This window comes from Eulemur rufifrons, chromosome 7 (genome assembly GCF_041146395.1).
Source record: "Eulemur rufifrons isolate Redbay chromosome 7, OSU_ERuf_1, whole genome shotgun sequence".
NCBI classification, from domain to species: domain Eukaryota; kingdom Metazoa; phylum Chordata; class Mammalia; order Primates; family Lemuridae; genus Eulemur; species Eulemur rufifrons.
Genome location: NC_090989.1, coordinates 122,050,589 through 122,066,425, shown reverse-complemented (window position 1 = coordinate 122,066,425; position 15,837 = coordinate 122,050,589). Strand labels below are relative to the sequence as shown.

Sequence of the window (15,837 nt, the reverse complement as noted above, 5' to 3'; positions counted from 1 at the left end):
CTATACCATCCGTTAGAAATCCTTTGTAGTAAGACATTTATGATTACATGTCATGCTCTGCTGACTCCTGATGGCCTCTCAGGCACTCTGGTGTCAGGAAGATTTTTCCTTGCCCATTGAAATCACACAATTCTCAATATGAGTGTAGTAAGCCCTCCACATAACAAATGCTTAAATTTACCACAGCGTCTAACAGGCATTTACTGGGTATCAATGCAAAAGGTAAACAAAACTAAAGAAACACCTTTGGATAAATGTTTCTCATTAGCCTCCTGGAATCAATTTCTGCTTTCTTTATATTCTAACATTTTAAAGGGTATATCTTTTTTTGTTGTTGTTGATAAAATGGCTGGAAATAAAGGGCACTTTGAAAGCTTTCAGAGGTACCTAGATTTTTATACCCTTCTCATATTTAACTTCCAAACTAAATGTTCATATATGTGTTCATTATTGTTTTTAAAAAACAGAATGAACTGAAAGGGGCTGAATGGAGGAGAATAATAGGAGACTAACATTCTACTAAAAACAAGCTGAGGTTCAACATGTAGTTACATAAATGCATATAGCTCTAGTAATGAGGAGGTCAAGGATAGAATCTTACAAACCTGCATGAGATAATCAGCAATGTATTCTGTTTTCAAGCAGTACACATTCTGGGCAGCAGCTTCTGCTATATTAATTCCTGAGTCATCTGGTTTCAGTTTATTGAAGTCAGCAAAAAGATGTGTGGCCTCTTTAAATAAAGGTACAGAATGGCCAGGTAGCACCTAATGAAAAAACAAGAGGTAACACAATGTACCAGTATTCCAAAGTAGTTCCACTGTACACCATGTCCTTAAGGATTACCATCTCAAAAAACAGAGAAAATGAAGAACAATCACAGTAAACTTGGTTAGATAATTATTTATGTAAAAAATTCAGTAAATTAATTCAATACAAACCTTTGCTCCTCCTGACTGAAGAAGGCGTTTGAACCCTGCTTCTCGAGAATCATCAACATGTAAAATAACCTTCCACCCGCTAAATGCCCCCTACAAATAAAAAATAATCAGTGTTGAAATCATTTGGAAAATGACAAAGTAATACAGATAATGCACAATTTTATCTGTAGATTTAGTTTTATAACTAATGAATTTTATAACCTTTACTTTTGCCATAGTGTAATTGTCTCTAGTCAGAATACTCTGAACACACAGCCACGGTATCTGGCACATAGTAGGCCATTAATAAATACTTGAGGAATGAAAAAAAAACATTTAATGATTATGTAACATTAAAACAAAGCAGCCTGACTTATGTTTAGTCTTTTTTAGTATTCTTTTTCTTAAAATTAACCATGGGTACAGCTTAAAGCACAATTTCTTAGATTAGATGAAGCCTACAATATTTCTTTTGAAAATGTCTGCCAATTGGAAAAATAAAATATTTAAGTAGTAAATAAAAATTAACAGAAGGCAGTGGAATTACTCAAAATGAAAGGGAATCAAAGCTAACAAGGATTGGGAGATATCAGAGAACCTGGAATACAACATGAAAGATTATTTAACTCAGGGGTTCTTAACCTTTTTGTGAGCCATGGACCCCCTTTGGCAGTCTGGTCAAACCTATGGACCCCTTCTCTAAATGCATTTTTTAAAAATAACAGCTTTATTGATATGTAATTCTCATACCCATACCATATAGGTAATTTTTTTTAATGTTCCAAATAAAATGGTTTCCTATGTAATTATATTTTATTGAAAGTTATCAAAATATTAAAAACAAATCTATGATATAATAATAGATATGTTTTATATTAATGCATTAAATCACAAAACCTAGTGGTGGGTCTAATAACTACTATAATTTTAAAGTACTAATGAACACAAACAGTATTTCAAGATACCTGCAATTATAACGCAAAACAAAAAATACCTGATTTCTGTTAATGCAAAGTTACAGGTACTGTTGATGGTGTTGTGATTTGTTGCCTAGATTGCCTAGACTTATAATTAAAGGAAATGCTAACTTTATTAACCACAATTAGAGGCTAATAAAAATAAGGATGTATTTTTCCCCCATCCAACGTATACAGTCTTCCCAAATGTGATCTACAAATTCCTTTGGGAGAGTCTCTGGACCCAGGTTAAAAACCCCTGAAAGAAGATGCTAAAAAGATTCTTTGGAAGAAATGCAGTATGGGCCACATTTCACATATACAAATTATTTGTAAAAGAGCCATCAACATCATATACAGATATATTAATGTTGAACACAATTAGAAGAATTAGGAAATAACATTAAGCTCAATATAGGATACCCAAATTAAAAGACAAGTAGAATTATTTATTCTTACTTGGTCAAGCAAATTCTCCTAAAAAAAACCAAAAAAACAAAACTGGAGTAGTCACAATATGGAATGCCATTTATATTACCTATATAATTATGTATGTTAATACCTCAACAATGCCTGATTCTTGTCTTTGCTGGATTTTTTTCCTCCATCTCATTGCTGCAAGTGCTAGTCTTCGTTGCTGTACATTGATTCCAGTCAAAACATCAAGTATGGAACTACTTCCCCATTCATAGTCTTCTTCCTAGAGAATTTGTCCACCAAACTTTTGAGTTTCTACAATATGAGGAGCCACTGTGCTGTATACAGGTTTCTTTCCTCAAGGAACTCACAGTCTAATAATAGTTAAAGCTATACATTCAACTGTTATAAACACAGAAAGGACTAAGCATCATTTTGCGAGTGTGAAGGACATATAAATTTGGTTTCATATAAGAGTCAAGTATATCTGGTTTTTAATTAAAAATAAAAATACTGCATACATTTTTAAGAAACAATGACAATTACATATTGGCAAATGATAATTCTTATGAGATTATCGGGTTTCACTTGCTGTAAGACTAACTTCACAGAAGGACAGTCTCAGAGGAGGTATGATCCCTAAGGGACTATGACTGAAAACTTCTAAAACTACATAGTGGATACTACTGTGATGGTCAGTCAGGAACCAAAATACATCAAATAATTAGTTTCATATTTAATGGGCTAATAAGATAAAAGCTTATAATGAGATAATCTTGAAATTTTCTAATGTTAACAGAATGTTCTTTCAATTAAACCACTAACATTAAAATTAATTTTAAAAGTGAATAAAACAATGTTTCTGTGATTTCTAATTTTTTTTTGCTTTGTTATTGAAAACCTTATAAAGTTGGTATAATCTGGTCATATTTGGTTACTTCAATTATATGAGCAGTCAGTGGATGTGTTGAAATCTCTTAAAATATTTACTTAAAAAAAAAAAATCTCCACAATTGTGAATACACACCTGCACGAAGCGGCCAGCAGTCCGGCATGCTTCAAGGTAGGAGCGATGAAGCACCCACTTCCCAGCTGCCACGGAGGCTAAATACTTCTCATTACGAAGAGGATGTCCCACAACAATGTGTGTACAGTTGGGATCAAAACTCTGCTTTTCTATCACTAATCCACCTTAAGTAGAGAAAAATTGCTTGTATGTTATTGGCTCTTCTTTCTAGGAAAAATATAAGTTCAACCATGCATACAAATTATTTATAAATAAAATGCACCAAGCTATAAAAACCAAAAAACCTTGACTGACAATTATTTCACATATAAAATATTCATTATGAAAATTTTTTTTTGAGACAGGTTCATGCTCTGTTGCCCTGGCTAGAGTGCAGTGATGAGATCATAGCTCACTGCAGCCTCAAACTCCTGGGCTCAAGCCATGCTCCTGCCTCAGCCTCCTGGGTAGCTGGGACTACTGGGGTGCACCACTGTGCCTGGCTAGTTGTTTTTATTTTTTGTAGAGATGGAATCTCACTTTGTTTCCCGGGCTGGACCTGAACTCCTGGCCTTCAGTATCCTCCCACTTCAGCCTCTCACAGTGCTGGGAATATAGGTGTAAGCCACCACACCTGGCCTCTTAAATCTCTCTTAATACCTTAGTGATTTTCAAGCACTGAAGATAGGTAACCAGGAAGCTGGAAGTAAAACAGGGGCATGTGCAGAAGAAAATTTTTTGTGAGTGGAAATATGGTCAGCAGGCCAACACAGAAGCTTGGGAGGAAAACATACAGATAAATAAGAGAGGAAGCAGCAGGTGGGAAGCAGCAATGTATATCCTCTTCTTGGATATACATGTAAAGTAGAGCTACTGATCTATAGTTTAGAGGCTAACCTGACTACTGGTTAGGCAGAGTTGTATCAAGGACTTCCTAAAATGTTTTGTTGTTGTGTTTTTTTTTTTTTTTTTTTTTTTTTTGAGACAGAGTCTCATTCTGTTGCCCGGGCTAGAGTGCCATGGCATCAGCCTAGCTCACAGCAACCTCAAACTCTTGGGCTCAAGCAATCCTACTGCCTCAGCCTCCAGAGTAGCTGGGACTACAGGCATGCGCCCCCATGCCTGGCTAATTTTTTTCTATATATTTTTAGTTGTCTGGTTAATTTCTTTCTATTTTTTAGTAGAGATGGGGTCTCGCTCTTGCTCAGGCTGGTCTCGAACTCCTGACCTTGAGCGATCCGCCTGTCTAGGCCTCCCAGAGTGCTAGGATTACAGGTGTGAGCCACCGCGCCCGGCCTTCCTAAGATGTTAAAACATTTGAACTCTACTCATGATTTACAGATGATTCTAATAATAGCAGCAACATTTTTTGAGCATTTACTATATCCCGGGAACTATTAGAAATGCTCCAGATTACTAACTCATTTAATCCTCACAACACAATGAAAGTTACTGTTATTATCTGCATTTGCACATGAAGAAACAGAGTAACTTACTCAAGATCACAGAGTGACAAAAGAACAAGGTATAATTCCATACTAATATCAACTTCCAATTCCACATAGCAAATTTACTCTGTGACCCAGACAACACAATAGACTGATGTATTTATGTATCAGTCAGCCACTGTTGCATCATTTATAAAACAAAGTGCTGGACACAATATCTGCTATAACGTCTCTTTGCATTCTAATACCGGAAAACCTCTAGAGTCACAGACTCCCAGTGCCAAAACAATCTGTACTCATCTGCCTCTGCTCCCTGCCCTCTTCTAGATAATTCTCTGCTAATTACTACTACTCTTGCCCCAAGTTTGCAGAGATGGAAAAATCTATAGGAGCTAGACACTTGAAGACTTTCATTTTGGTGAGCAAAACTTAGCAATTCTGACTTTTATAACCCCAGCTAATTTGTCAGGCAACTGAGAAACAAAGTGTTCCATATGAGTAAAGTTTCCAAAAAGAAACATAGTTTTTTAAGTATACAACTATATTTGACAGAAATCTTTTTTAAAAAAGTTATAGTTCTTCACATTCTTTAAAAAAATAGTACTAAATAACATTTGATGTTTTCTTGATGACTTAGGGCCACTATTAAAAACAACCATTATTTCTTAATGTTTTCTCCATGTTAAGCTGTAAGATTAAATTCTCTTACTATTAATATAATTTTCCTAACTCTATACAGCTGCTTTGTCCAATACAGTAGCCATCAGACACACATGGCTATCAGACACCTGAAGTGTGCCAGGCACAGTGGTGTGCACTCGTAGCCCCGGCTACTTGAGAGGCTGAGGCAGGAGCATTGCTTGAGCCCAGGAATTTGACGCTGCACTGAGCTACGATTGCACCACTGCACTCCACCTGGGCAACAGAGTGAGACCCCCCCCCATCTTTAAAAAAAAACAAACAACAACTGAAGCACAGCTGGTCCAAATTGAGATGTGCTATAAGTGTAAAATGCATGCCAGATTTCAAAGACTTACTACAAAAAAACATAAAATATCTCACTGATATTTTATGCTGATCACATTGAATTCTGCATATAATAGGTTAAGTAAAATATATGTTTAAAGTTAATTTCAGGCCAGGCAAGTTGGCTCACGCCTGTAATCCTACCGCTCTGGGAGGCTGAGGCGGGAGGATTGCTTGAGATCAGGAGTTCAAGACCAGCCTGAACAAGAGCAAGACCCCATCTCTACTAAAAATAGAAAAAATTAGCCCGGCGTGGTGGCGCATGCCTGTATTCCCAACTACTCGGGAGGCTGAGGCAAGAAGATTGCTTGAACACAGAAGTTTGAGGTTGCTGTAAGCTAGGCTGATGCCATGGCACTGTAGCCCGGGCAACAGAACAAGACTCTGTCTCAAAAAATAAGAAAATAATAAAGTTAATTTCACTTGTTTCTTTTTACTTTTTAAAATGTGGCCACTAGAAAATTCAAATGATATGTGGCTTATTGTATTTCTATTGGACAGTGCTGCTGCAGCACACCAGGTTACTCTTCTAGAATGATGCCAGGTGGAGAGCCTGACAATTAGTGGAAGAAGAAGAATGTTACATACAAAGGAGCTCCTCCCTAGATATTACTATCAAACTCATTAAAATGTGGTTTCATCTATATTCTAAGTCTTTAATTTCATTGATTTTTGTCCAAGGTTTCATCAATGAACAAATGCTCAAAGCAGCACAGAAGACTTTGAAACATTAACTATTGGTTTCAATTTTAATCTTTAAATCCCATGACCCAGTGACTTTAGATTTAGATCAGAGCCTTATAAAATCAAAGCTCCAATGCTGACTCAATTGTGTAGCCTTAGCAAAGTTACCCATATTCTTTTTCTCAATTTCTAGACCTTAGAAATATCAATATTGACTATATTTGACTTCCAAATAAGGTTAACTATATGGCACATTTTTGATTTAAGTAAAATATTAGTACCTAGTTTTTCAATCAAATGATAATAATCGATACGTTCTTGAGGATTCAGAGATGACAACTGAAATATGTACTGTTTTTTAAATTCTTCATGAGTCTCCTCTGTTATAATCTGGAATGAAAGAGCTTTATTAGAAAAAATTAACATTAAAATTATCAGGTACACCGTTCTTTTAGAGTGACATTTTACTCAGTCTTCTAAGTTATCAAATATACAAATAATAATATAATGCAAAGAAATATAATTTCCAACATTTGATGAACCCATGATAGGAACATCAACAAATTTTTTAATTCCATGTCAAGACGGGTAATGTGCCGACATCCTAACAAGGATTGAGGGAGGCACATCTCATGGATGCGCGTGAAAACCCAATCGTCATGCTTATGAAATACAAAAGGATCAACAAATTTCTAATACAGCATAACAGTAACACCCAAAAGCCATATCACCCTACCAAAGATCAACAAACCTGCTCTCTGGGGTGTGGAGCCACAGGTGGGTTGGCGAGAGGGAAGGCAATGCTGGGGGCCTGAGGCGTAGGGATAAGGTGGCTGTCTTTTATTGGCACTTCCAGTTCTTCAGAGATTGGGTGTTTGGGGGCTTCAGTCACACCTATGTTTTCAGGGTCACAGACAGCTGAGGACAATAAAATGCAGTGTGATATTATCCAAATACACCAAGAATAAAGTCTAGGAAATACTCTCTTCTGCCTTAGCCAAGATGAAGTTAAACACAGACTCTGGAATGTAAGAAGTACAACCGCAAAAGTATCCTGTTTCTAGAGCTTATAAATAAATGCAATTAATTAGCTTTAAAAGGGCAAATATGTTATCTGTGGGCTTTTCCCAACCCTTTCCTTATATACCAAGCTTTAATCAGTAAAGTGTAACCCAAGTTTGTAAAATGATAGCAATTCTACACTTGGAGAAAATTAGAATCAGAGATAAAAGATAAGACATAGGAAGCGTTCTGTTTTCAACGTAAAGCTCAAGGAAGAAAAACATAGAATTCAATAAGAAATTCATGTAATCTAAAAGAACAAATGTAGGTATGTGCTGGGCAGAATCCAGAAAACTTAAATGAAAATAAGGTGATAGGGAGAAAAACCAAGAATTAACTGCACAAATACAAACAGGACTAGAATGAAAGAAAGAACAATGGTGAAAACCATATCTGGAAAAAAATGCCTAATTCTAAATTTCCAAATTTAAGAATCAAAATGTATTTTTCAAATTACTGATAAGTACCTCAATTTCTAAATTATTTTTCTCTTAAGTTTAAACCCAAATCAGAAATATTTAATAAGTTTCTCATTTGCATGTACAATTCAGAGAACCACAACATGCTTATCTATTTATTTTTAAGAGGTCAACATGTATTATACTCAATACAAAACAAGTTAACAGATTTCTTTCTTGTTACCCTGTTTGGCAATTTCCGAATCACGTAAAGGCTCCTGGAAAGGAGAATCTTCCAACTTTTTAGTATCAACCTGAAGCTCAGAGTATTGTGTGGGACAGCTGGGCCACTGCAAATTGCTTGCAAGCCTTGCTCTCTCCTCCCTTGCCGTAGGGTCATCCCAAATGATCTGTTCATTTTGGGAGGGCTCTGTGTTGACATCAGGTACTGTTTGACGAGACTGCCTAAGGAATAAAAGTGAAAATTTTAAATAAACAGCCATAATAAAATCCAAACTCATAAAATCTGTAAGATAGATCATAAAGGGTGTGGTTCACCTTTATATGCCCACCATCTAGAACAAAATAGGCACCTGAAAATATTTACTGAATAAATGAACCTAAGGAATTTTTTTCTTTTAAAAATGTTTCTCCCAGACACTTAGCTGTTTTAGCTAGAATATTAAATACATATTTTGACCAAATGTCTATATATTTAAAACTTCAAAGGGGAAAAGTTTAACCCCATCAAGAAATTTTTAAAAGTTCTAAAATAACTGCTATATTGAAAAATGAGATTTCCCTTACTTATATCGGTTAGGGAAACATGGTCATGTTTAGAAAACCATGATTACTTTGCTTAACAGTAGTTGTATTTTTTAACCACTTGAAATCATAAGCTCTATAATTATATGGAAAGCTTACTGTAAAGGCTGCCTTATAAGAAGGAACTTTTGGTAACCAAACTTTCCACCAGCCATATACTGAATTAACAGTGAAGTGCATTTTATGGTGTAATTGTAAAAATTCCACTTGGGAAAAAACAGAATTCCTACTATTTTCTTTATATGTATGTGTCTATATATTTTCGTTCTTAGTTAAATTAATTTAAAAAATCTGATAGTACCTACAAAGGGTTCCTTTGCCTCAAAAACAAGGAAGATAGCCTTTTATTTTCAGAGTATATTTATATTCTCTGACTTGACACAGGATTTAGGTTCTCTATAATGATAAAACATGATCTGAAGTATATTAACAAAAAGCAACTTTACTCAGCACTGAAATAAAGAACTGGCCTCATGTGATTCACAGTATAAGATAAATGCATAGTTCAATTAATCAATTGAAGATATAAGTCCATAATGCTCATTACACAATTAAAGGTTTTTCTTCTATCAGGAAAAAGATGAAGATACGCTACTAAACTTAAAAGTCGTATCACACTAAAACTATAATCATCTTTCCTAGAAGGTCAATTTTTAAAAAAATACAAAATGCATGCAAAATTCCAATAAGAAATAACCATTTAAAATTATATATATGTACTTACTGTTTAAAACCAATACCAAAGAACAGAGAGAAGAGCCCACTGAATCCATTTCAAATGAGGCAAACTGAATCTTAAAATTAGCTCTCTCAGGGAAGGTACTAAACTGTTTTAATTACACCTTACTCTGAAGCAGGTATTTAGTATGAGACAGACCTCTGTGTCTGCTGCTTGCCTCTGAGTAAGAATTCTAGAACTGCCTGGAGCAAGGGAGGGAAGGTGGAAAGGCTAGAAAGGAAAATCTAGTCAGCAGAGGGTCAAACCAATAGGTAATATTAGAATATGGTATTTATTGCTTGGGTTAAATAAAGCCCAGTAGTACGACTCTTTCACTGGTCTTGATATTCTAAACTTTTGCTTTACTGCCTATGTAAAAAAAAAAAAAAAAGCTAAATTAGGCCTGACTCATAGAACCGAGTCAGCAGGTACCTAACTAAGGAGCTACCTTTCGCAAGTCATCTGGTCTTTTTGCCATCAGTGACAGACACACACCTCAGTGCCTCTAGGACTCTGCTTCGTCCACTGCGAGCAGAGCGCGTGCTGTCAGGGGTTGAGGAAGCACTGTTACAACCACTTCTTGAAAGGGAAGTCCTCTGCCCTTGGGGTTTCACTATTGACGTCGCAGACATGATCTCCTGTAACTGCTTTTGAAAGTTCTCTCTCATCTCCAAAGTCTGTGTCAGAGCTTGAAACAAACACAAACATATCAATCAAGGTAAGAGTCTCTTTTTTTATCATATCTTACATTAATTATTTTGTCTAGATCTGGCTGAACACACATTTATGGATTTGACATTTACTGAATACTTACTATCGGCTACAGTAAATGCACTATAGCTATGAATACTGCAGAACACAAAGGCGGCCCTCACTATAAGGACTGTATAGGAAATAATTAGGAAGCCCTCCAAAGACACTGTATCTGTAGTGATTATCCCTTTGTACAGCTCCCTGCCTGCTTCTGACCCTCTCTCATGGTACATTCTACACTCTGAGATGTATTACAGTCATTTGTGTATGTGTCTGACTTTCCCCAATGGTTCTTCAAAACAGTCAACCCTCTGTATCTGTGCATACAAGTTCTGTATCTGTGGATTCAAGCAATCATGATGAAAAATATTTGAAAAAAAAAAAAAAAAGACCAGGCACAGCAACTTACACCTATAATCCCAGCACTTTGGAAGGCCAAGATGGGAGGACGGCTTGAGGCCAGGAATTCCAGACCAGCCTGGGCAACATAGCGAGACCCTGTCTCTACAAAAAAAATAAAAATAAAAAATTAGCTGGTCGTGGTGGTGTGCACCTATAGTCCCAGCTATTCAGGAGACAGAGGAATGATGATCACCTGAGTCCAGGAGTTCAAGGCTGCAGTGAGCTATGATCATATCACTGTACTCTAGCCTAGGCAACAAAGCAAAACCCTGTCTTCCAAAAAAAAAAAAAAACTAAAAAATAAAGTATATGGGAGGATGTGCATAGGTTCTATTCAAATCCTATGCCATTTTATATAAGGGAATTGAGCATCTGTGGATTTTGGTATCCAAAGTGGGTGCTGGAACCAATCCCCTGCAGATACTAAGGGATGACTATATCTTTGGTATAAAACAACATGTATAGTAGTCTACCATTTATGTATTTTTTTAAAAGTGGGGAAGGAATAAACATTTATGATTGTATATGCATAAATGGCTCTAGACGAATAAACAAGATACTAATAGCATTGGAAGGCTGGAGAATAAGAGTCAGAGAAACTCTTCCTACCTCCTTCTGAAACTTTATATTTTAATAATAACATATTCACATGGTTTTATTGTACATATAATAAAACTTTCTAAAAATCATTGAAAAGAACTGCACCAAAGAACAATTTTAAGAAGATCATCAACTCCACTTACTTTTTTTGTTTTTTTATGATCTTTTTCCACCTACTTTTAATGGAATAAGTTATATCACACTAACTCTGTAAAACAACCAGTTCCATAAATCTCAAAAGCCTCACACTTAAATCACTTAAAGCTTCACAAATTATCATTTAACGATCAGCCTGAAACTTTGAATCAATCCTCAATACATGCATTGCTTGTTTTTAGCAACGTAGAAAAGAATTTTATTTTTCCATCTGATAATAAAGGAAGCATTCTGTATGAAAGATATATATTTATAAAAAATTTTTGCAATTTAAATATTTTACCTCCTTTACAGTCATTCCTTCCATTTCCATTTGGTGGTGCTGATTCTTTGTTATTGCTTGTTATGTTGCCTATATCATTTTCTTCTAAATGCAAATGGTCTGGCTATTGAGAGAGAAAAATGACAATTTCTCAAACCAAGCTACTGTATAAGTTTTCATAGCAATATATGATTACAAATTCAGCTTTGGAGGCGGTAAATGTATCATCTGTATTACTTACCTCATCATCCTTTGTTGTAGAAGCAGCTGGGAGCAGTCGATTATTACAGAGTCTGGTATCTTGCACCGCGCTGATATCCAAGCTCATTTTGGGATTGTAAGTATGTGGATAAAGAGACTCAGGAAGATGTTTATACTCTTGGGCACACTGCAATATAATGGTGTGCTTTAAAACAACTGAAAAATCTTAATGAATAGAAGATATTAAGAAGGATAAGGACAACCAATACATTATATTGTAAGATGGCAAAAGTTCACAAAATTAAAGTTTTAAAAAGTAGTTTACACTGAAAAATTCTCATGATACAAATGAAAAACTGTCGTCACTTTTTAAATGTCATATCCACCAAAGTATACAATCTAATTCTATTTCTGTGCTTTTGCTAAGTTATCAATTATACTCCAGGGTATACCCAGAAAAAAAAGAAATGAAACACAGTTCTAAACTGTATTGGTATGTTAAATTAATTTTCCTCAAATTATTATAAGATTTCTATTCATATCATTTTTAATTAGTGAAAGGAGTTGGGAGAATCAGAAAGAGTATTCATTAAAGATTTGTTAAGTATTTAAGTACTACAGTGCTTAAGTTTTTGATGGCAAAGAAATCAGATGTACACAGTTAAACAAGATTATCAAACTTGTTTGTGTACACTGAAACTCTGAATTTGTGCTCTGAAAAACTGTTTGTATACATTTTCAGTTAACAGAGAAGGAAAAGTATTGCTTACATCTAAAAGCCAGTGTTCTGAAACGATGTGTATTCCTCGTTCTTTTACAGATTTATACTCGCGGTTAGTGTCATTTGGCCGCCCTTGATAGATAAAATGAGTCACTGTTTCATCAAAACTCCACCTTTAACAACCAAATACAAATAAAGAACAACTAAGACAAATATCCACATTAGTTTATGATGATCGTTCAGTATGAACAGAATATTCTGACCTTCAAAAAACTTTCAGAGGCCAGGCGCGGTGGCTCACGCCTGTAATCCTAGCACTCTGGGAGGCCGAGGTGGGTGGATCGTTTGAGCTCAGGAGTTCGAGACCAGCCTGAGCAAGAGCGAGACCCCGTCTCTACTAAAAAATAGAAAGAAATGACCTGGACAGCTAAAAATATATATAGAAAAAAAAATTAGCCGGGCATGGTGGCGCATGCCTGTAGTCCCAGCTACTCGGGAGGCTGAGGCAGTAGGATTGCTTAAGCCCAGGAGTCTGAGGTTGCTGTGAGCTAGGCTGATGCCACGGCACTCTAGCCCAGGCAACAGAGCGAGACTCTGTCTCCAAAAAAAAAAAAAAACTTTCAGAACCTAGGATAAGAACATTAAAATGACAGGCTTTACTTTTTTTGATTAATTTTTTATAGAAAGAGGTTTAGAAAGATATTCTTTAAAATACTACGTTCTTCTTTATATTTTTCTGAATTGTTTCAATTTTCTTTTATAATGAGTATCACTTTATATTAACAATAAAGGTACAGGCAGTCCCAGGGTAGATAAGTTCCTGAGAAGTCTTTAGGTCAGATTTGTATGTAACTCAGATCCCTGATGAACAGCATATATACAGTAATAATAAAGATACTATAATGGCTCATATGTGGTAATAATAATACAATGCAATACTGTAATAATACTCCTGTACTGTAATAATAAGTTACAGAAACTATTGTGCTCTTTCTTTTATTTAATAATTCCTAGGCTAATAGGAATGTTATGCTTATTTTGATCTTCTAACCAAATCAATAAACTTTCCATCTCAATAATTAATCCACTGCACTTCTTAGTAATAATTGATGCTTTCATTGGAGCATTGCCTTTCACAAGTTCCATTCTCACTTTATCCTTTATAATTGTTCCAATAGTCGAGTGCCCTGAAGCCTAACGCTTTCCCAGTGAATGATGGCATCTGGCCTTTCTCTGAACTCTTAATTATTTCTACTTTTGATTCCATTGTAATCACTTTTCTACTCACTGCAGGCTCACCTAGACTTGCAGTGGACTTTCGCTTTGGAGGCATGGTCACAGGGCTAAACACAGACTCAAAAAATCGAATGAAAAAGTTAAGACAAAAGTGATGCTGTGGGTAAGTGACTGTAAACAATGAGACTGGCTGCTAGTGTAAAGACGCTGCACCAACGAACTGCTTATGCCATGTGGGTTTGCTTACATATGTGGAAGAAAATAGTCGTCTCTGGATTATTAATTTAATTATAAATTATCCTTATGGGGAGCCTGGGAAGCCTTGGGAGCCCATTCATAAGCATGGAACACCATAAGTAGGGTTGTCCGTAACCCGGGGATTGCCTGTATTTTCAAATTAATAAATGGCAAAGCATCAAATCTGTCCTCCAGTTGTTTGCAGTCACTATACACATACGGCCCACAACAGACTATGTATTTACACATCATTATTTCATCCATTCCTCACAACAATCCTGAAACACTGGTATTACTATATCCATTTACAGATAAGAGAATTGAGGGACATGGTTAAATACCCTATTCTAGGATATTCAGTAAGTGGTAGAGCAAGTCTGACTTCAAATCCCACACTCTTAACTATCATATTATGCTATGATCTCCCGATTCTTCCCCTTCAACATTCTCCTCACTAAGAAAAATAATCTAATCCCAGCACTATGGGAGGCTGAGGCAGGAGGATCACTTGAGGCCAGGAGTTCAAGACCAGCCTGGACAACATAGGGAGACCTAGTCTCTAAAAAAATAAATAAAAAAATCTTAAAAATTAAAAAAAAAAAAAAAAAAATCTCTGAACCTATTTTGTTTTGAGGTGGTGTCTTGCTATATTGCCCAGGCTGGTCTCAAATTCATGGGTTCAAGTGATTCTTCTGTCTCAGTCTCCCAAGTAGTTGGGACTACACATTTGAAACTTTTAAGTAACCAAGTTAAGTGGATTAGGATGTAATATTTCCTCCTAAATTATGTTAGAAACGTGTATTTCCTACTGTTCATGAATCCTTAAAAATAACATTAAAAATACACCTTGCCTAATTTAGTTGTCAGTCCTCCTAATAACTATTTCTGCCATGGATGTAAATAAACTATCAAGATAATTTAGAGAAACAGAGGAGTATTTTTGCCTTAATCAACTTGGTTTACTAGGCAACTCCACCATGATAATAAGATAAACAAGAAACTCTGAATTTTTAGTTTTAGTTCAGAGTTCCTTTAAGAACAGACTGTCAGTAGTTGTAGACAGTTTACATGAGGGGCTGGCAAATTTTTTCCTAAAGAAGGCCAGATGATAAATATTTTAGGCATCATAGGCCAAACAATCTCTTTTCCAAGTACTCAACTCTTGCCTTATATGTGAAAGCAGCCACAGACAATATGTAAATGACTGGGCATTGCTGTGTTCCAATAAAATTTTGTTTACAAAACCAGATGACCAACCCACAGACTCTTTGCTTCCAGCAAAACTGTTACTTTAGGAGCTATTCTGGAAATTTGTAGGGGTGATTTTAGATGGTTACAATGCGTTCATATGTTGGAGGGTGTTACTGGCATGTAGTGGGTAAGGTACAGCTATGCTATAAATTCTGGGGAATAGTCATATATACAATTATCCCACATCCTGCATCATATTCTAATATTGTGATAAATTCACATATGTAAAAAAACTTGTCTATAATTAGATGAATCTAGAACCTGTTTTATATATAAACACAAGTTCTTTTTTGCAGTTTTAATATACATTAATATTCTAAAAATGCAACTACCGTATAAATTGATGGAAGACTGTACTTTGCCTAATTTGGAACTTACCAAAATCATGAACAACTGTCAATAAAGTCCTATTACCAACAGAAAGCTACTCATGATATCTAAGCCTCCAGATCTGTCTCAGCCTTGGGACTGTTGCATTTGAGGTGAGTTTACATAGGTATGCAAACATACTAATGCCCAATTATCTTTTGGTATAGTCAGGCTCAAGCATTTATATGC

At 35.6% G+C, this 15,837-nt stretch overlaps 1 protein-coding gene and 1 non-coding gene across 3 annotated transcripts in view; both read right to left on the bottom strand.

Moving 5' to 3' along the window:
* The window catches only part of TOPBP1 (DNA topoisomerase II binding protein 1), a 73,281-nt gene that overhangs the window by 11,794 nt on the left and 45,650 nt on the right, over nt 1-15,837 (bottom strand). For both annotated transcript variants that reach the window (XM_069473229.1, XM_069473230.1), the window contains exons 16-26: nt 12,605-12,728; nt 11,875-12,021; nt 11,655-11,757; nt 9,956-10,148; nt 8,162-8,382; nt 7,209-7,375; nt 6,739-6,847; nt 3,321-3,484; nt 2,439-2,576; nt 942-1,031; nt 606-767 (exon numbers count right to left, since the gene is read on the bottom strand). In XM_069473229.1, coding sequence (XP_069329330.1) covers nt 606-767; nt 942-1,031; nt 2,439-2,576; nt 3,321-3,484; nt 6,739-6,847; nt 7,209-7,375; nt 8,162-8,382; nt 9,956-10,148; nt 11,655-11,757; nt 11,875-12,021; nt 12,605-12,728 — 1,618 coding nt within the window. The remainder of the gene's footprint in view (nt 1-605; nt 768-941; nt 1,032-2,438; nt 2,577-3,320; nt 3,485-6,738; nt 6,848-7,208; nt 7,376-8,161; nt 8,383-9,955; nt 10,149-11,654; nt 11,758-11,874; nt 12,022-12,604; nt 12,729-15,837) is intronic.
* Nucleotides 7,035-7,139, bottom strand: LOC138388611 (small nucleolar RNA U13). Its single transcript, XR_011234148.1, has one exon. It is a non-coding gene; the product is annotated as a small nucleolar RNA U13 (small nucleolar RNA).